This window comes from Aotus nancymaae, unplaced genomic scaffold (genome assembly GCF_030222135.1).
Source record: "Aotus nancymaae isolate 86718 unplaced genomic scaffold, 86718_ANA_hifiasm-v0.15.2.pri h1tg000034l, whole genome shotgun sequence".
Taxonomy (NCBI): Eukaryota; Metazoa; Chordata; class Mammalia; order Primates; family Aotidae; genus Aotus; species Aotus nancymaae.
In genome coordinates, this window is record NW_026988448.1 from 116,811 (window position 1) to 138,467 (window position 21,657).

Genomic DNA, 21,657 nt, shown 5'->3' on the forward strand with positions numbered 1-21,657 from the left:
TAGGGATCTCTGCATGGTAAGATGAAATGCAGCCTTCCGGTCTCTGATGCGTGCGTCTCCCCTGACTGGTGTTCTGGGCCCTCAAGTCATTTATCTGCACCCTGGAGAAGGGGCTAACGGCCCTGAGTGTCCACCACAGACAAGTTTCAATTCTCACAGCAATGCAGCACATAGACGCCGTTATTCTCATCCTGCAAGTGGGGAAACGGGTTTTAAAGGATCAGCCCAAGAATGCACGGCTACTGAGGATTCAAACCAGGTGACCCTACCCCCGAGTCGTGCTGCGTCCCATTCCCCACGGCGGGCAGTGGCACTGGGTTCCCAAGCATCTGCCGTTTTTGTCAAAATGCTGTTTTGCTGTTTCCTTTTCCTACTCTCAAGTTTTTTAAAAGCCACTATTTTTTCCTTTATCCAGATGAAAAGTGAAGTGGAAAAATGTGTCCCCTCTGGCTGTTGGCTGATGTGGCCCATCACAGTCTATTTTAAAGTAGGATTGCCAGTGTCGCTTTTATTTGTAATCAGCGGTATTAGATGAAACCATTGGCCCTAAGGCAGCACTTTTGGAAAATGGAAACTATTCTGATTGTTTTTGTAAGGCTTCCAAATATACAATCAGGTGACTTTTATTAACTTCCTTTAAGTAGAGTCAGTGTCTAAATTCTACAGAATCTTACAGGAGAATGAAGCCACATTTCCGCAGCACGCTTCTAGCATAGCTGTGTTTCGCCTGTCCCGAGGGGAGCCGGCGAGGGCGTCATCATCACTGGTAACAAAGCATCAGGAAGCTTCATGAGTAGCAGCCAAGTTCCCGTCCTTGGGGGGTGTCCCTCAGAGACACTTGCTGTGACCTTATTGTGGTGGGTGGGGCGACTCTTGCAGCCTGGTGGGGCAGGGCTGGGGGTGCAGGGACGAGGGGAGGGAGGGGATGGAGGGAACACCATGGAGACTTAGGCCAAATGAAACCAACGAGGGAATGGTATCGGGGCAAACTTGGACTCCGGTTTTCAAAGCCAATGTTGGTGCCGTCGTCACTGGTAGAGAATTGTGGAAAGTTGGCCTTTCAACACGGTAATCCCCCCGCAATGCTGAGGACACCGGAGAGGATGCAGAGCAGGAGGTTGGCAGGTAGGGTGGGAGGCATTCCCACCGGGGTCCTGGGGTGCGTTCCCAGATGGTCTGTCTTTGTCACGGCTGAAGACGCGGTGTTCCTTTCTCCACCGGGGCCTAGGATTCACGTTTCAGGATGGAAATGACTTACAGCTCTACGGTTACTTTACATCTGAGTGTTTTGCTATGGGAAATAAATATGAAAAGAAATAAATCAGGACAGACACCTATGTCATTCCTTTCTTTCCAGAGAAACGGGATCCATGCATTTTATCCAAACCCTGTTTTTTAGAAGATACATCTGAGTATGACTGTCCCATAGTATCTGATTTTCCTTTTCACAAGTGTTCCTGGAGAGGGCCTGGTCCTCAGACGCCAAGGCTGGGAGAGGCAGGGGTGCCGTTTTTGGGACAGAGGGCATCTGTCACTGGTGTGGATGTGAATTCCCCTGCGGCCTTTCCTGGCTCTGTGATCTTGAGGAAGATAGCAACTTTTTCTGAGCCTCAGCGTTCTCACAGATAAAACACAAGCTTTTGTTCGTTTCTTTGTTTTCTTTTGAGGCAGGTTTTCACTCTGCTGGAGTGCGGTGGCACAATCACGACTTACCACAGCCTCGACCTCCCGGGCTCAGGTGATCCTCCTACCTCAGCCTCCCGAGTAGCTGGGACTGCAGGCACACACCACCACACCCGGCTGATTTTTTTAATTCTTTGTAGTGATGAGGTCTCAGTGTGTTGCCCAGGCTGGTCTCAAATTCCTGGGCTTAAGTAATCCTCTTACCTAAGCCTCCCAAAGTGTGGGCAAGCCACCATGCCCAGCCTAAAACATAATTTTAATGCATACTTGCCCTGTAGTTATGAGGATTGAAGGAGGGCACGCAGAGTACCTATGGTGCATGAAATGTGATGGCAAGAACCTTGTATTTAATATTTAAAAGTGAGTTTTCAAGCGTTCCTTGGGAATTTTAGTATGCAGCCAGTCATAAATGCATGCCTGTCATAGGCCAGCCTTGGCGTCTGAATCCCGCTTCGTTTTTATACCAGAAGTAGATAATGAAGAATTTTATTCCATCAGAAGTGTAAATTTCCAGGTCCCTTCCATCCACGCCCACACCTGGTCTGCCCTTCCTAGCAAACCAAATACTAAAGGGGCATTTTTTAATTTTATGTTTTACTTTCTTTGATCATCTTATTTAAATGTTGTATAATTAAAAAGAGAACCATAAAAACTTCCATGACTGACAAAGACGACGTGTATGAAAATTAAGTAATCAATTCTAAAAATAATGAAAGCCCCCATGGGGACATCTGTGACTGCTGGAAATGTGTGCCTGGCGTCGGCTTCCCTGGAGACTTGTTAGGCATGAGGGTAGGGGAGCCTCACCCAGACCCGCTGGCTGGGGACCCGTGCCTGCAGGTTAAGAAGCCCCCTCGAAGGCCTGACACTGGTGCCTGAGACCCCCAGGGACCTGTGGCTGAGCTCTCACACCTGCAGCTTCAGAAGCCCCCACACGGGTCTGACTGGCGTCTGAGACCCCCCAGGGACTGTGGCCAAGCTCCTGCACCTGCAGCTTCAGAAGCCCCCAGGCAGGTGTGACACTGACCTTTGAGACCCACTGCCCTAGTCACGTTCTTGCTGGGAGCGTTTCTTGCTGTCACTGAATTTTGGGCAATGCAGTAATTGCAGTTATTAACTGAACATTAATCATTACCTGTCAATAGTTACCTGGAGTCTGAAAAGCATTTTGCTAAGAAAAGGAGAACAATTATTGATGTCAGATGTATCTGTGTACACACAGCTCAACCTGATATTTAGGCCAGATGGGTGATGTGAATGGTTCCATCGAAAAGCCCCAGCCCTGCCTGGGACCCCGCTGCCTCCCTGCAGCCCCTGTCCCCTCCCTTCCTCATTGACCGGGGCTGTGTGAAACTGTCTTTCCCACACGGGGGGCCTGCACTCAGCCGCGTTCACCGCTGGCTTCAGTGTCTCCTTCAGTCTCAGCTCTGAAGTCGCCTCTGTGCAGAGGCCCTCTCTGACCCCCCTTTCCAAGGCAGCCTGCCCCACCATCCCCCAAACAATCAGCGTTAGCTTGTCTGCTTGCTTCATGGCGTTCTTCCAAGATTATCTGCGTCATTTGCCCGTGTCCTCATTTCTTCATTAGATCTCAAGCTCCAGTTTACAGACTTTCTCTGTCACCACAGCCCCAGGTTCCAGGCACAGAGTGGGAGTTAAACCCATGGTTATTGTTGAGGGGATGGCATGGATTGGTTTTGGGGGTGACTTCTTTATGTCACAGCTCTGAAGACTCAGGCTGAATCTGCGGTTATTGTTGAAGGGATCCATGGACTGGTTTTGGGGGTGACTTCTTTATGTCGCAGCTCTGAAGTCTCAGGCTGACTCCGTGGTTATTGTTGAAGGGATCCATGGACTGGTTTTGGAGATGCCTCTTGCTCACCGACCTCCTGTTGGGCATGCTAAGTTCACAGGCTCAGGCCCAAAGTCCCAGGTAGAGAAGAGTACCCAGCCTCTCTGGGAGCACTGCACCCAGCCTCTGTGAGAGCACTGCACCCAGCCTCTGTGAGAGCACTGCACCCAACCTCTGTGAGAGCACTGCGCCCAGCCTCTGTGGGAGCACTGCCCCCAGCCTCTGTGGGAGCACTGCGCCCAGCCTCTGTGGGAGCACTGCCCCCACCCTCTGTGAGAGCACTGCCCCCAGCCTCTGTGGGAGCACTGCACCCAGCCTCTGTGGGAGCACGGAGCGCTGCAGAGAGCCTGCTATGGTGGGGAGTGTGGGCCAGTACTGCAGTCTGCTCTTCCTGGAATAGCGGCGTCAGGCGGCCCTGCAGCTGCTCCGTCAGGGATGAGCCTGTGCACAGGCGAGGAAACCAAGCATTTCCGAAACTTCCGGGCTGTGATTGCAACAGTAATTGGGACTTGGCAGAGCCCATTGGAGGTAAACAAACGCTAGTCTCTGCACGTCAGAGCAGCGCAGCAGCAGGCTGGCAAAATATGGGAGCCAGGCTGCCAATAGTGACAAGACTTGGGGTGGGCAGAGGAGATGGAAGCAGGTGATTAAGAAGTTCACCAAGGAAGCTGAGATGAGAGTGAGAGCCACAGATGGCCGTGCAGGGCTGCAGGTGTAACAGCTGGCTGGATGTGAAGACCGCCTGTGAAATAGCTGCTCGTCCAGACTGGACTCACACAGATGGGACTCTGAGCTCTTCAGACATGAGACCTAAGCTGAACTGAAACATTCTGGTGGGCTTATTCACACTTTCTAATGAAAACCTCCTCTTGCCAATAAAGTCAGCACTTCAAGGCCCACAAGTGTGATGATAAACAAAACGAAACTTGCGTAGATAAAGGCAAACTTGGCAAGAGCCGTGGATGCTCTGCTCCTTTTGTTTAAATCACAGTCGTGAAAAGAGGTCTCTGTTTAATCAAGTGCACACTAGAGGAACACCAGGTCCTCTTTTTTTTTTTTTTAAAAAAAGCATTCATTAAATGCAATTTTCTGGGAAGTAGACTACGTACTTTTGGAGTCTGAGATACTATTCATTTTTAAGACAACCAAACAGGCAAAAGGTATGTTGCCAATTAAAATGTGACTGACATTTTCTCATCTCTTAGAATTCCCATTTTCTGGTTACCAGGAGGACTTTTAAGGCTTATTTAGACATGGATGTTGTTTATGGAGAGCACCGATGCAGAGTGAGATGCACAGAAGGGAATGCACAGAGGGAAGAGCTTTGCCCCGGGCTAGTGCCCAGGAAACCCATGACCCTGTCAAGGTAGACAGCACATCCGTCCCGGGACAGTCCCCCAGAGCCACTTTTCAGTCCATGCCTCCTCACTCTTGGAAGCAACTGCTCTTTTGATTCCAATCACCATATATTCCATTTTCTTTTCTTATTCTTTTTTTAACAAGGTATCCCTCTGTTTCCCAGGCTGGAGTGCAGCGTGTGAGCTCGGCTCACCACAGCCTTGGCTGCCGAGGCTCAAGGGATCCTCGCATCTCAGCCTCCAGAGTAGCTGGAACTACAGGAGTGCGCCACCACACACGCCTGATTTCTGTATTGTTTGTAGTCACTGGGTTTGCCATGTTGCCCAGACTGGTCTCGAACTCCTGGGCCCAAGCAATCCTCCTGCCTCGGCCTCCCAAAGTGCTGGGATTACAGGTGTGAGCCACTGCTCCCAGCCTACATTATTTTTGTCTGTTCTAGAGTTTTATGTAAATGGAATCAAGCATAAGCCCCCCTTCGTTCCTGTCCTTATTTGATCCAGTCATGTTTTAAGCTTCATCCTCACTGGGTGCATAACCCGTTCATTCTCTGCAATTTGCATGCATGGTTGTTGACTGGATGCAGATACCACAGCTTGGATAGCTTGTGTTTTTCTCTTTATGTTGGGGCTGTTACAAATAAAAATACCACGTACTAGTCGTTCATGAGTGCATGTTTTCGTTACGCTGGGGGTAATACCTAAAAGCAGGTTTCCAGAGCAGTCCCCCCATTTCACACCCATGGGAGGAATGTCTGAGACCTCCCTTGTTCCCCAGCTCCGCTGGCTTGCGGGGGTGGGGTTTCTAGTTTGGGTTGTTCTAGCAGGCGTGTGGTGATGCCTCACTGTGATGCTTTACTTGCATTTTCATGATGACGGATGATGTTGGACAGTTTCTTTCAAATACTTCTTTTTCAGTCACACATCTTTCATTTTGTCATGTCTGTTTTAATCTTTGTAAAATTTGGATAGGTTTGGTCACCTTTGGTATTGATTTGCAGAATTGTTTATAGCATCTGGGGTCTTTGTCAGACACGTATGTTAGGATCTCTTCTCAGTCTGCGGCTTGCCTTTTCACTTTCTTAATGGTCTCTTTTGGTGAGTGTCAGTTCTAAATTTTAATGAAATACACTTTTTACTTTTGCACTTTTAGTGCTTTCTGCATCTGCCCTAGAGATCTTTGTCTAACCCAATGTCTCAATAATAGTCCCATATGTTCATTTAGAATCTCTATATTTTAGCTTTTATGTTTAGATCTCTAATTTATCTCAAATTTTTGTGTGTATGGTGAGTTAGGCTTTTCCATCTTTACTTGTCATGTAGATATCACATTGTTGTAGAATTATTTGCTGAGAAGGCTTTTCCTTCTTACTGATATTTTTTGGAGCCTCATCAAATATCAATTGAACACATACATATACTTTTTAATTTACTTATAAACTTTTTATTCGTTTCTACTCATCTACTTAGCTATCCTTTTCCACTAACATGTGGTCTAGATTACTGGCTTTATAATGATTTTCAAATAAGGTAATATTAGCCCCCCAGCGTTGTTCTTTTGGTAGAAAGCCTTGAACATGTTAGTTCCTTCACATTTCCTATTCATTTCAGAACCATAATGTCAGTTTCTACTACAGAGCTTCCTAGGATTTTGATAGGAATGATACAGGATCTGCCAATCAAATTGGGAGGAATTAAAGTTAAAATATTTGTGAGTCTGCTCATCCATTAACATGGTACATCTCTTTATTTATTGAGGTGTTATAATTTTTTCAGCAATGCTTTCAGTTTTCAATGTACTGTACATCTTTTGTAAATTCTAAGTTCTTTTATGTTTTTGATATTATAACAAATGACATTTAATTTTTTTTAATTTTCCAATTATCCATTAGCAATATATAAAAATAGAAGTCCTTTTTTGTAGATTGACCTTGTATCTTGGGACTTTGTCATCTTCACTTATTAATTTTAGCAGCTTTTTCTTTGTAAATACAAAAAGAAGTAGTGAGATTATTACTAATCTAAAAGTGAAAGTATTCAGTCTTTTGTCATTAAATATGATGTTAGCTATAGACTTTTTAAAATATGCTCTTTATCAGAGAAGGTTTTTCTCTACCCCTAGTCTCCTGAGAGTTTTGCTATATAATTAATGAAGTAGTTAATCTTTTTTTTTTTTTTTTTTTTTTTTTTGAGACGGAGTTTTGCTCTTGTTACCCAGACTGGAGTGCAATGGCGCAATCTCGGCTCACCGCAACCTCCACCTCCTGGGTTCAGGCAATTCTCCTGCCTCAGCCTCCCGAGCAGCTGGGATTACAGGCACGCGCCACCATGCCCAGCTAATTTTTTGTATTTTTAGTAGAGACGGGGTTTCACCATGTTGACCGGGATGGTCTTGATCTCTTGACCTCGTGATCCACAAGCCTCGGCCTCCCAAAGTGCTGGGATTACAGGCGTGAGCCACTGTGCCTGGCTGAAGTAGTTAATCTTAATAAAAATGAGCAACTAAAGTTTCTTGTCAAGAGTGATAGTTTTTCTATAGCTGAAAACATTTGCATTTAGGGTATAATACCATTGCAATGTCTAAAAGAATTATTGGTTATGATTTAAAGTATTTTAAATAGTCCCTTTGATTTTGCAAAATGCTTTATCCTTCCTTCTAAATACACTCATTTGTTCTTCCACTGCTCCTCCTGCCCACCTTGTGAGGCAATTACACAGGTTTGATGCTGTTGTAAATCCAGAGTATCTGAGACAGGTCTCAGTCAACTTAGAAAGTCCATTTTGCCAAGAGTATGGATGCGCCCACGACATGGCCTCAAAGGTCCTAACAATATGTGCCCAAGGTGGTCGAGGTACATTGGTTCAGCACAGAAAGGCAGGACAACTTCAAAAGTAGATATGAGACAAATGGTCACATTTTTTCGAGTCTCTGATGAGCCTTTCACTGAATAAACAATTTACATCTGAGAGGAGGACAGAGGAACGGTCACTTGTACCTTAGTCTGGCTCAGTGACGCGATAGGACGGAGGAAGCCATCAGATGCGCATCCGTCTCGGGTGAACTGCAGAGGGATGACCTTGATTCTGTCTGTCCTTGGTCCACAGGGCATTTCCTTGTGGGCAAATGGCGAGGGAGTCTGCGGCTTTTTTTTTTTTTTAACCTTTATAGCCATCTTATTCTGGAATAAACTGAGAGGCAGGTTTGCCTAATGCACTTCCTGGCTTGACTTACCTTTGGCTTCATGACTTTGGGGTCCTGAGATTTATTTTCCTTTCACACGGTCTTCGTCTGGGTGGGCTGCCTTAACAAAATACCTTCCGCTGTCTGGCTTCTTCATAACGGAAGTTCATTTCTCACCGCTCCAGAGGCTGGAAGTCCAAGATCCAGGCCCTGGCAGATTTGGTGGTGGAGTTGGGGTGGGGATGGTCCGTGTTCTGATTCATAACTGATGTCCTCTTGTTTCCACAATGGTGAAAGCAGCAAACCAGCTCCCTGGAGCCTCTCATCTCATTCCTGAGGGCCCCAAGGCCCCACCTCCAAATACCATCACCTTGGGAGTAAGGATTCCAGCATAGGGATTTTAAGGGAGTACACACAGACATTTGAGCAGTGCAGATTCTGTGTGATTCCCAGCACTTCCATTACAAGATTGAAGCTGAGTGGCCAGGTTGGGGCTGAACTGAGACTTGAGATTTCACACTGTGCAACTTGCCATATTTTTAAAATGACTACTACAGACTTAAATGAAAACTCTTTGTCGTTGAAAATTAAATTTGCTTAACACGAAAGTAAATACTGGCCGGGCGCAGAGGCTCACACCTGTAATCTCAGCACTTTGGGAGGCTGAGGCGGGTGGATCACTTGAGACCAGAGTTCAAGACAAATCTGGCCAACATGGTGAAACCCTGTCTCTACTAAAGGAAAATATAAAAAATTAGCTGGGCATGGTGGTGTGTCCCCTTAATCCCAGCTCCTCTGGAGGCTGAAGCAGGAGACTCGCTTGAACCTGGGGGGTGGAGGCTGCAGTGAGCTGAGATCGTGCCATTGCACTCCAGCCTGGGCAACAGAGCAAGACTTCGTCTCAAGAAAAACAGGAGTGAATAAGAAGATGGGGGTAAACAGAAAATAGAACCCACCAGCCTAAACCAGACGTGAATTAATATCACTGTGATACCATTTCTCTAACAGTTAAGAGCCATTAGGGTAATGTGTAGGCACACCATCAATACTTGTAATAATTCCTGAAGAATTCTTAAGGTGTTGGCTGATACTACATAACAATGTCATGTGTTTCTTTGAAAACAAGGTATGTCTGGGGCAGCATAGTGTCCCCAGAGCGGATTGGATATGAGGGAAAGGGATTCAGAGTCCCTTGACAATAACGACTGCAAAACAAAACAAAGCTGCAGGCCTGTGTGGCGCCCCTGGGGCAGGGGAGGCGTGGGGGCGGGGGGGGGGGGTCCGTCGGGGCGGGGGAGGGGGAGGGGCGGGGGAGGGGTCCGTCGGGGCGGGGGAGGCGACCGTCGGGGCGGGGGAGGCGTCGGGGCGGGGGGGGGGGTCCGTCGGGGCGGGGGAGGGGGAGGGGCGGGGGAGGCGTCCGTCGGGGCGGGGGCGGGGGAGGGGCGGGGGAGGGGGAGGGGCGGGGGAGGCGTCCGTCGGGGCGGGGGAGGGGTCCGTCCGGGCGGGGGAGGGGGAGGGGCGGGGGAGGGGTCCGTCGGGGCGGGGGCGGGGGAGGGGCGGGGGAGGGGGAGGGGCGGGGGAGGCGTCCGTCGGGGCGGGGGAGGGGTCCGTCCGGGCGGGGGAGGGGGAGGGGCGGGGGAGGGGTCCGTCGGGGCGGGGGAGGGGTGGGGGAGGGGTCCGTCGGGGCGGGGGAGGGGGGGCGGGGGAGGGGTTCGTCGGGGCGGGGGAGGGGGGGCGGGGGAGGGGTCCGTCGGGGCGGGGGAGGGGTCCGTCGGGGCGGGGGAGGCGACCGTCGGGGCGGGGGAGGCGTCCGGGCGGGGACGCGTGGAAAGGCTGGAACTGGGCAGCGGAGGCCCGCGGGTTCTGTCTCTGTGGCGTTGGTTTAGGGGCAGCCGGTCTGGTGGGGTCAGGTCGACACTTTCAAGTACTTCTCTGGTTTTCAGGAGCTTCCCAGGATCCTGTGCCTGCTGAGTTGAGCAGTAGTTCTCCAAAGTTAGCGCAAAGCTCCTGAGGGTGCGGGCTTGCCAAAAACTTACATCTGCAGCACGGGAGCTCTTGAAATATGGCCAAATAAGGAGATTTCGATTTTAGAATGGTTGTGATTTGTTCTTGCTTCCTATAAAAATGCTTCGGGCAGCGTCACGCTGAATCAGGTAGACTTCATTGAATGAAATAATTAAGATTTTTAAACGTTCATAAATGTCTGGCAGCTGCTTATTATCATCTAAAAACTCCTTTTGGTTGTCAGATTATTTGAACAAACTGTCAGACACATTATAAGTCACAGCCTCTAATGCCAGTTTGGGAAATGAACTCATGTTTTTTTAATAGACCTTCTACCAACTTTACAAAGGTAGCTTTCTACAAATAAAAAAAAAAAGTTGTTATGTGGTTATAAAACTTAAAATTTATAGAAGTAAATTGGAATGGGAATCATGTTTCTATAAAACTTTATGGAAGTAAAGTGAAATTGGAATCATGTTTCTATAAAAGTTAGAATTTATGGAAGTAAATGGGAATTGAAATCATGTTTCTATAAAACAACATTTATAGAAGTAAATTGGAATCGGAATCATTTCTAGCCTAATGTTTAATGAGACGATATGGAGGAAGACTGTCTCCAACGTGCTAATTGCTTTTCGGGAGTGTGTTCAGGACGGGGCGCAAGGCCCCACAGGCCAGGAATCCGAGCCACAGACGTCAGCAAGCTGTCAGAGCAGAGGGTGCACGGGCAAGGCCGGCGGACCTCGGAGAGCGCAAACCACCCGGAAGAGCTAGCTCTGAAAGGCAGCACCATGCAGTCATGTTTATGCCACAGAGTTAATGCAGAATTCATACTACAGAATTCACACATTTCCTTTCGGGTTCTGAGTACCAGCAGGGGTGACTGTGGCAGGAGCAGGAACCTTCAGATGGATGCAAAGCCAAACGTGTGAGTGAGAACGAGCTTCTTTTTTTTTTTTTTTTTTTTTTTTTTTGAGACGGAGTTTCGCTCTTGTTACCCAGGCTGGAGGGCAATGGCGCGATCTCGGCTCACCGCAACCTCCGCCTCCTGGGTTCAGGCAATTCTCCTGCCTCAGCCCCCTGAGTAGCTGGGATTACAGGCACGCGCCACCGTGCCTAGCTAATTTTTTGTATTAGTAGAGACGGGGTTTCACCATGTTGACCAGGATGGTCTCGATCTCTTGACCTCGTGATCCACCCGCCTCGGCCTCCCAAAGTGCTGGGATTACAGGCTTGAGCCACCGCGCCCGGCCCGAGAACGAGCTTCTTAACTGAAAGGAAGGCTATTCTTCGGTCAAGTATGTTGTAATTTGGGAGAATAATGAATTATACATATTCTGTATTGTAGATATATAGTAATACCATAATTAATATATATATATCGTGTGTATGTATGTGTGTGTTAAAAGTCAGTCACTTGAGTATGTTGTAATTTGGGAGAATAATGAATTATACATATTCTGTATTGTAGATATATAGTAATACCATAATTAATATATATATATCGTGTGTATGTATGTGTGTGTTAAAAGTCAGTCACTTGAATGCCCTCATATCAGAATTAATTCTATTTGCTTTTTTTCCTTTCAAGTTATTTTTTATGCATTAACTCCTCAAAATTTATCACAAGAGAAAATGATGTAGTTAAGGGCCTTCTGAATAGGAAAGAAAACCGACATATTTTCATCTAATATATTAAAATGGAATATCCCAATAGGGATTTTGTAAGCGTTCATTATTACTCTTTTCTAGCTTGATTTTTCTCTATCAATTGTCACCTTTTGAAAGCTTAGCCTCTCCCTTCTATAATCAAACATAACTTACAGTGATAGGATTATTTTAAGACTAACGTTGGCTCCCTGTCCCCACTGAACAGACCTGAGTGTCTAGACGTTTCCACCTTGGTTCATGCGTCCATCTGCGCTGACTCCACCTCAGTCCCGGAACAGCCTCTCCTTCCCATTTCCTCATCTCTACCTGTGACATCTGCCTCTCAGTCTGTGGTTTCACTCAGTTCCCTCTTTCCTGCACAGTTAATGCTTCCTAAGGCCTCACGGGCATTTTCCCAGAGGATCGCCGAGCTCCACCTCCATGGGTTCCTTCCTGGAGTCATGGCCCCGTGCGCCTCCCCAGGACATGAAACTTCTGTGCTGTGGTGACACGGGACCTGTCGTGTGTGAATTCATCCTAGTCACGTCTTACGGGTGTGACTAAGTCCTTCACAGAATAATGACTTTTCTCCTGCCAGAGAGAACCACGCCTGGGTCAGCTCTTTGCCTGCCTGCAGAACGCTGCATTCTGGGATGCCCAGGGAGGGAGGTGACAGTCACATGTGTAATTGATGCTCTGTCACCTTCTATTCCCAAGGGCCAATATTTTGGTTTGTTTTAAAATCTTCTGCCTTCATTGTGGCCTTTACTAAAAGAAAATGAAATTCCATTTCTCCAGGGAGTTTGAACTTCCCACATGGAGCCAAGTTTATCCGACAAAATCGCACAGGCTAACAGCCCTCATGCAGGATGATGTTTATATAAACAAACGCAAGGTTTCTTCTGACTCTGCTATAGTATCTTTGATATTTTATGTCATGCTCATCAAATTTTAAGAGGTTGTTGATTTAATCCTATTTTGCTTATGATAAGCTTTCAAATACCACATAAAATCCTCAAGAGAGACGTTTTGAGAATCTTGTAAAACGATTTCTATAGATTCAGTACGTCCTTGGATAGAGCACAGAAAGTGTGTCATGTCCCGATCATCACGCCATAAATTCTCTGCACTAATAAAATTTCGGAACAAGCGCCACGTGAACACGGCAGCCATGATTCTTCCAGGTGGTGCTGCTGGAGGGCGGTTTGCGGCATCCTCAGCTGCTGCTCTCCAGAGGCACAGTTCCATTTCAACATGCACCAGCTGCTCCAGATTTCTGCAAAGCAACAGCCCCCAAAACATTTAGCACAACTCCTGCTGTTTTCAGTTTCCTCCATGACCTAAAGTAACTTATTGAGCAATTCAGAAAGAAATACAGATCATGGCCCTTTTGCTGTCTTACCTGTTTCCTAGCTATCACTGGGACAAAAGCCTCTTCACTGTAACCCAGAGATGGGTTTTATGTACGCACCTGTGCATTTGCTGAGCAAAATCACAGGAGCCCATAAAAAAACTACAGAACTTATAAAACACAATCACATGAAATTTCAGTCATTGACAATTTCTTCCTGCCGCTTCTCCTGTTTATTAAAGCGATTTTGAGCACCTACTGTGAGATTTGAATGATCCGTGAGTTCTGCACTTATTCCAAAAAATGTGGATCTGAGCAGACACACTGACTTCACTTTAATCTTTATCATCCACTCTTTCAAGCGGCTGAGTGCAGCCTATGAGGTCACCGGGAGAATGATTGTTAGTCACTTTGGAATAGAAATAGGAGAGAGTCTAAAAGTTCATTTTTACTTCCTTGCAGTGAAGACTGAAAACTTAGATGCGCTTACAAAACCTAATAGCGACATTTGGTAATATAATCCGTCATGAACTAATCATAAAATTACGTATCTGATTATCCTCAGATGTGCAACAGTTACTAGGGATGCTAAAATCAGGGTGGTTTCCATTAATACCATCACGATTATTTATTATTTCAAAAGAAATTATTGAGTGCCTATAAGCCAGGCATCCCCTTAGCATTGGAAAAGTAATCAGAGCAATAGCTAACACTTGGAGAAGCCTGTCAGTACGCCACACTGCACCCACAATGGCTTGCAAACCCCAGAGCAATCCCTAGAGCTGGGCTGTAATGGGGATGCGAAATCACTTCCAGTTGGAGAGATTGGTGATGTTCCAGCCCGAGCTTCCTTCAGCCTGAGCAGAGAGGCTGCCCTGCCACTCCGATTGCCTGTTCCCGCCGCGGCCACCAATAGGTCACATGGTCTCTCACCCCTAGATGGTACCACTTCCCCTCAGGTGAGGGCCGGGCAGGAGGGGGTTGCCAGCACACATTCATTCTCAGGACTTCTTGGCTTAACTGTTTGGGGCAGAAGATGGATGTCAGCGAGACGTATCTAAACACAAGGAGAAACTGGGTTTGTTAACAAAAAGAGATCAACCTTGGCACGTGGCAATGCAAGGTCCTGGAATTTTTAAGTCATCATTTTATTTGCATGTGAGTGTCAGTATTCACGTAGCACAATGCCTGGTGCACAGGCTGAGTGAGAATGCCTCTCATTATCATTCCTTACAAATTTTCAGTAACGAAGCTTGTTTTAGAAACAGTGCAGTGGAAATTCTCACGATTTGGGGCTGAACGAGTTTTAGATAGTGTGCACCTGTTCTGCTCAGGTTTCACCTAAGTCAGACCTTGGGGAGGCTCCCAGGGTAGATTTTCTTCTCTGTCACCCTCTCATTGGGGGGTGTGGGGTAGACGATGAACAGATGCTGAGAATGTGGGCAGAGGGGTCCCCCAGGGAGCCTTGGAGTCTAAACAGGCCTTGCCCTCAGGCACCTCTGAGGAGTCTCCCGCCTCAGTGGCGGGGGCCTTGGAGCAAGGAGCAGAGATGATGCTCAGCCACAGGGCTGGCTCTGCCTCGCTACATTCAGGAGTCCTGCGGGCGTCATATCTGCTCCTGGATCCCCTCTCCCAGGCGACTGCCCGTGCTGACCTGTGAGCTGTGCTGGGTGTGGAGCAGGAATGTCCACGGTGGGGATGCCGTTGACAGATCAGTGATCACAGCAGCACGCCAGGCCGCCTGAGCTTTCTCCTCTTCTCCCTCTGTGCCCCCATGCTGGCAGGCCCTCCTGCCTGTGGGGTGACGGAGGACCACCCGCTTCTGGGCAATTCTCTGCGGCCTGCCAGGAGCTCTGCGTGTGGACAGCGTCCCGGCTCCTGCTCACCTTTCGCCTTTCTCTTCCCCACAGTGTCGTCCTGCGACCAGGAGCACCAGTCAGCCCTGGAGGAGGCCAAGCAGCCCAAGAACGACAACGTGGTGATCCCAGAGTGTGCACACGGCGGCCTCTACAAGCCAGTGCAGTGCCACCCCTCCACGGGCTACTGCTGGTGCGTCCTGGTGGACACCGGCCGCCCCATCCCCGGCACGTCCACGAGGTAAACAGGATGGACCCGCTCCTGTGACCCTGGGAGGCCTTGGGCGTGGAAGCCAGGAAAGCAGAATCCCCACTCCCCAACACACACATGCACACTCACACACACTCCCCCGACACACATATACACACACATGCACTCACCTGCACACACTCCCCCCACACATGCACACTCACAAACACTCCCCCCCCACACACCCACACACACCCACACCCCCCCACGCACTCATCCACACACCTCACACACATACATACGCACATGCACACTCACACTCCCCACAACCACACATTTACATATACACACACTCCTCACACACACGCACACTCACCTGCCACACGCCCCACACACATACACTCATGTACACACACACATGCACTCACCCCCCTACACACGCACACTCACACACACTCACACACCCCCACACACATATACACACATGCACTCACCCACACACACTCACCCACACACCCCACACTCACACCCACACACATGCACATTCAACCACATACACCCTACACACACATGCACACACACTCCCCACACACCCACATACATACACACACCTACACACACCCCACACGCACTCATCCACACACCTCACACACATACACTCACATACGCACATGCACACTCACACACTCCCCACACACCCACACATTTACATATACACACACACTCCTCACACACATGCACACTCACCTGCCACACACCCCACACACATACACTCATGTACACACACACTCACACCCCCCACACATATACACACATGCACTCACCCACACACACTCCCCCCCACACATACACTCACACCCACACACCCCACACTCACATACACACACATGCACATTCAACCACATACACCCTACACACACTCATGTACATGCACATGCACACACACTCCCCACACACCCACACACATACACACACCTACACACACCCCACATGCACTCATCCACACACCTCACACACATACACTCACATATGCACATGCACACTCACACACTCCCCACACACCCACACATTTACATATACACACTCACACACACTCCTCACATGCATACTCACCTGCCACACACCCCACACATATACACTCATGTACACACACATGCTCACTCATACTCCACACATACACACTCCCCTCACACACCGACACTCATAAACATACACACACACGTACCTCATGCACACTCCCCCACACACTCCCCCACACATACACACACACTCACACCCACACAGTCCCCATCAGCTGTGAGTGTTGCGCCTCCTCACCTGGATGATCTGGGACGTCAAGTGGCCATCGATCACCCAGTGCAGGGCAATCTTCTGTTCTGATGCATGAACTGCCTGTAAAAGTCAGTGGGTTGGCTGGGTGCAGTGGCTCACACCTGTAATCCAGCACTTTGAGAGGCCAAGGTGGGTGGATCACCTGAGGTCAGGAGTTGGAAACCAGCTTGGCCAACATAGTAAAATCCTGTCTTTAGTAAAAATACAAAAAATTAGCCAGGTGTGGTGGCAGGTGCTTGTATTCCCAGCTACTTGGGAGGCTGAGGCAGGAGAATTGCTTGAACCTGGGAGGCAGAGGTTGCAGTAAGCTGAGATTGCCCCACTGCACTCCAGTCTGGGCGACAAGAGTGAAACTCCATCTCAAAAAAAAAAAAAAAAAAATGGCTTCAGCCACTGGAAACTGAAGGAAACCATTTCTTCGATGGTCTCCAAAACCCCCCGCATGGCAGCCGGAGAGCAGCAGGGCCTTTCCCTTCACAGGCAGCACCAGCTCCTCTGCCCCACTGGCACCGGACAGAATCTGAAAAGTGGCTCTGGGGCCCAGTGGCAGGGTGGAAATGTGGATGGCATCACATACTGGCAGGGTGGAAACTGCTCCTGGTTTTGGCAAAGGGAACGCAGCATTTCATAAGCTGAAAGAACCGATTGTCCAACATGGCTTTCTATGGTATTCATATATGTGTGCTGGAAGTTACCACTTTTAGAAAAAGTGAGACTCTGCTAAAGACTAGGGCAATGAAAGTTATTCGACGGTCTGAAATACAAGAACAACTTACTCATTCATATTTTGTGTGAGTTTGAGCAATGCGAGGGATTTCACAGTAGCACTTGAAGACCAAGAGCTGTGTGTTCATGGAATTGTGTAACCGTGAGTAGAGATGGTTTTACCGCTCCTGTAAGCTGTGTGTTCATGGAATTGTGTAACCGTGAGTAGAGATGGGTTTACAGCTCCTGTAAGCTGTGTGTTCATGGAATTGTGTAACCGTGAGTAGAGATGGGTTTACAGCTCCTGTAAGCTGTGTGTTCATGGAATTGTGTAACCGTGAGTAGAGATGGTCTTACTCCTCCTGTAAGCTGTGTGTTCGTGGAATTGTGTAACCGTGAGTAGAGATGGTCTTACTGCTCCTGTAACCTCTGTGTTCATGGAATTGTGTAACCGTGAGTAGAGATGGGTTTACAGCTCCTGTAAGCTGTGTGTTCATGGAATTGTGTAACCGTGAGTAGAGATGGTTTTACCGCTCCTGTAAGCTGTGTGTTCATGGAATTGTGTAACCGTGAGTAGAGATGGTTTTACCGCTCCTGTAAGCTGTGTGTTCATGGAATTGTGTAACCGTGAGTAGAGATGGTTTTACCGCTCCTGTAAGCTGTGTGTTCATGGAATTGTGTAACCGTGAGTAGAGATGGTTTTACCGCTCCTGTAAGCTGTGTGTTCATGGAATTGTGTAACCGTGAGTAGAGATGGTTTTACCGCTCCTGTAAGCTGTGTGTTCATGGAATTGTGTAACCGTGAGTAGAGATGGTTTTACCGCTCCTGTAAGCTGTGTGTTCATGGAATTGTGTAACTGTGAGTAGAGATGGGTTTACCGCTCCTGTAAGCTGTGTGTTCGTGGAATTGTGTAACCGTGAGTAGAGATGGTCTTACCGCTCCTGTAAGCTGTGTGTTCGTGGAATTGTGTAACCGTGAGTAGAGATGGTTTTACCGCTCCTGTAAGCTGTGTGTTCGTGGAATTGTGTAACCGTGAGTAGAGATGGTTTTACAGCTCTTTGTAACATGAATTTGACTTTAATTTTTCCTAGATTTATATAAAAATAGTTTTGAAATATATGAAAATACTCTCTCTTAAATGTTATCAAATGTAGCCACTGATGTCATCTCCAAGGCCTAGGCATGAACATTTGATGCTTCCTAAATTATTTCCCACATTTGTCATCAGCTGTAACCCATAGACATTTGTGGGGAAGACGGTGTAGTTTCCAGGGGCTCAAGCTGACTGATGCCTATTTCACCATGATCGGGTCCACCCATCACCATCTGGCCCAGTGGGAGCCCCGCTTGGGAAGTGTGATAACACCAGGGTATGAGAGCTGCCCCTTCCCGGCTGGCACTCCAACGTCCCGGCCGCCCTGGCTGACCACCTGCTCCCGACACCCCATTCAGCTGGCACTGCACGGGGGTGCTGAGGCCAGAGGCTGAGGCTTGGCTTCTGTGGGCTGATATGGGGGACTGGTTAAACCCCTGTGCTCTGCAGGGCTTGTAGAGAACATAAACCTTTTCAAGGCTTAGGTTCGAGAATTATTGTTTTTTCAGTTTCTGCGCCTAGGTGTATAGATAGGGAGTACTGTTTTCTAAGAAACCTTTCTTGGAAGCAGTGTTTCTGCGTATCTTAGAGCTCTGCTGCTTTGCTGCACATATAAATCGCAGCAGCCCCAGCCCCGAGCGGCGCCCCTGTAACAGAGGTGGAGACTGCTGGCAGAAGGCGTTTTAACACATGCCAACGAAAATCATTAAGCTGTCAAACCCAGAGCTCCTCAAACTGGCTCTGAAATTATGAGATCAGCATTTATAAGATTCTCCCTGAAGCACCTGGCAACGTTCGATATTGTCATGGACTAGAAACGTAATAACCCCTCTCTTCCCTTCCATCTGTGCTGATTTCATTCCACTGGACTTCATCCCGGCTTCACAGCAGAAAGAGCGGCTCAGGCTCTCCTCTTCCCCGTTCTGCCTACAGAAGGGGCAGCTCCCTCTTCCTGGAGTTTCAGAAAGGATATGAAATAAACCAAATAGAGATGGCTTCTTAGATTCTGCATGCAATTTTACCTTTATTATTTTTTCATTCATTCATTTAGCACAAATACTGATAGTCAACAACACTCAAACCCTGTTCCAGGGAAAGCATTGAGTAAGAGGGGTGAGGCCCTGCCTCTCCGACGGTTTACAGTCGGCCGGGGGCATCGGAACCGGAACTGCTGTCCCTGGCTGCCAACAGAAAGCCCTCAAACTGAACTGGTCTCAAAATGTACTTCTCACTCAGCTGTTTGGAGGCAGGGAAGTTCTGGGTGATTTCAGCAGTTCAAAGACGTATTGTCATAAATCAGGGTTTTGTGTTTCGTCTTTGGCCCGCTCTGCCATCTTCTGCTTCCTGGTGTGCTTTGCGGCTTGTTCCTGTCATAGCTATTAGGGCATTGGATGTAGCAGTGATAATGTATTTTGGAGAAAGAAAGACTGTCATTCTTTTTGTCAGCAGAGAAAAGCCTCCCTACCTGCCCGCAGTGGCTTCCCCTCACCCTGATTGGTGGGAATAGCCCTGCACGCCCGCCCAGACCCAGACCTGCCTTGGGCTGGTGAGGAGAAGGGAGGGGGCCTGTTGTGGTTTCTTTTTCAGCACCCAGAGCTGGCTGGGGTCACCCCGTGGGCACCCACAGCCACATGGAGCAGGGTCTGTGACTAAGAAAGTCTTGGTTTTGTTACGAGAGTGGAAGGGGAGGCCCCCTGCAGGGTCTGGTGCCTCATGCAAACAGTTAGACGGGTGGTAGACACAAAGAAGGTAGAGCTGGTGGGGCAAGACCAGGCTGGGCCCCGTGAGGGCAGGTCAGGTGCCAGCACAGGCCTCTCTGAGGCTGAGACGCTGGAGCCAGTTGTAGCCACCGTGGGTGGGGAGGGTTGTCTCAGGCAGACGGCAGGGAGTGCAGGGTCCTGGGGGAGGTGAGTCTGGTGTGTGAATGCGGGGCGGGGCACGGGGGGGCGGGGTGTGGGGGGCGGGGTGTGGGGTGGTGGGCGTGGGGGGTGGGGGGCGGGGGCGGGATACAGTTTGGTTGTGTCCCCACCCAAATCTCACCTTGAATTGTCATTTCCGTGATCCACACGTGTTGTGGACCCACCCCAAGGGAAGCGATTGGATCCTGGGGTGATTGATTCCCTCCTTGCTGTTCTCGCGATGGTCAGTTATTATGAGATCCAGTGGTTTTGTAAGTGTCTGACATTTCCCCTGCTTGCACTCACTCCATCCTGCCGCCCTGTGAAAAGGTGCCTGCTTCTCCTCTGCCTTCCGCCATGATTGTAAGTTTCCTGAGGCCTCCCAGGCCATGTCGAACTGTGAGTCAATTAAACTTGTTTTCTTTATAAATCACCCAGTCTCAGCCGGCAGACCTGTAATACCAGCACTTTGGGAGGCCAAAGTGTGAGGATCACGGAGTCAGGAGTTCAAGACCAGCCTGACCAACATGGTGAAACCCCGTCTCTACTAAAAATACAAAAAATTAGCTGTGTGTGCCGGCACTCACCTGTAATTTCAGCTACTCAGGAGGCTGAGGCAGGAGAATCACTTGAACCTGGGAAGTGGAGGTTGCAGTGAGCTGAGATTGTACCACTGCATGCCAACCTAGGTGGTAGAGTGAGACTCTGTCTCAAAAAAAAAAAAAATTACCCAGTCTGGGATGTTTCTTCATGGCAGCATGAGAACGGATTAATACCCAGAGTGTCATAGGGGAGGGGCAGATGGGGAGCAGCTAGACAGCTGGTGAAAGCCAGAGAACAGAGTGGGACCCCTCACACTGGGGCAGGAACACCCGTCACATCTCAGCTCCCATGGGAAGCTACTGGGACAGTTTAGCAGAGGAGTGATACAGTCTCTACAATCCCAAAAAATCGCTCACATTTATTCATTCATCTTTTATTCACTTAACATGTGATGCCCTCGATGTTCCAGCCACTGTTCTGGGAGCTGAGGATACACAGTGAACAAAACAGACACAGCCTATGCTTCCAGGCAGCCCGCATGCTAACAGAAGGACACAGATAATCAGCTGTCTGCAGTCCTGTGAGTCTCCAGAAAGGGGCTGTCAGTGTGCTGGCAAAGGAACCTCCCATCTCCCAGGAACACACCTCCCCGGCATCTCCTTCATGCCGGTGACAAGCTCAACTCCTTGGTGAAGGCCATGGTGAAGGACTTGTGTGCAGAAGATGGTCTTCCTTGGGGTGGGAGCTCCAGGAGTCAGGTTCTCATGGTGGCCTGCACTCTGTTTAAATGTCCACCTGCTCACTGGACGAGGCTGGTGCTCCGCACGGGAGGGGCCTTTGCCTTCACCCAGGACAAGGAACAGCCTGGGCAGTTCAGGCATTGGTGAAGCCCTGATGAATGGCAGGCAGCAGAGTTTACAAGCTGTTTATCTGGGTGTGGATCTGACACCCTCGGGGAGAGGCGCC

At 48.8% G+C, this 21,657-nt stretch overlaps 1 protein-coding gene across 1 annotated transcript in view; it reads left to right on the forward strand.

The window, feature by feature from the left end:
• Nucleotides 1-21,657, forward strand: part of SMOC2 (SPARC related modular calcium binding 2) — a 138,785-nt gene that overhangs the window by 58,710 nt on the left and 58,418 nt on the right. Inside the window, exon 8 of the mRNA XM_064384093.1 lies at nucleotides 14,984-15,170. Within this exon, the coding sequence (XP_064240163.1) occupies nucleotides 14,984-15,170 (187 nt within the window). The remainder of the gene's footprint in view (nucleotides 1-14,983; nucleotides 15,171-21,657) is intronic.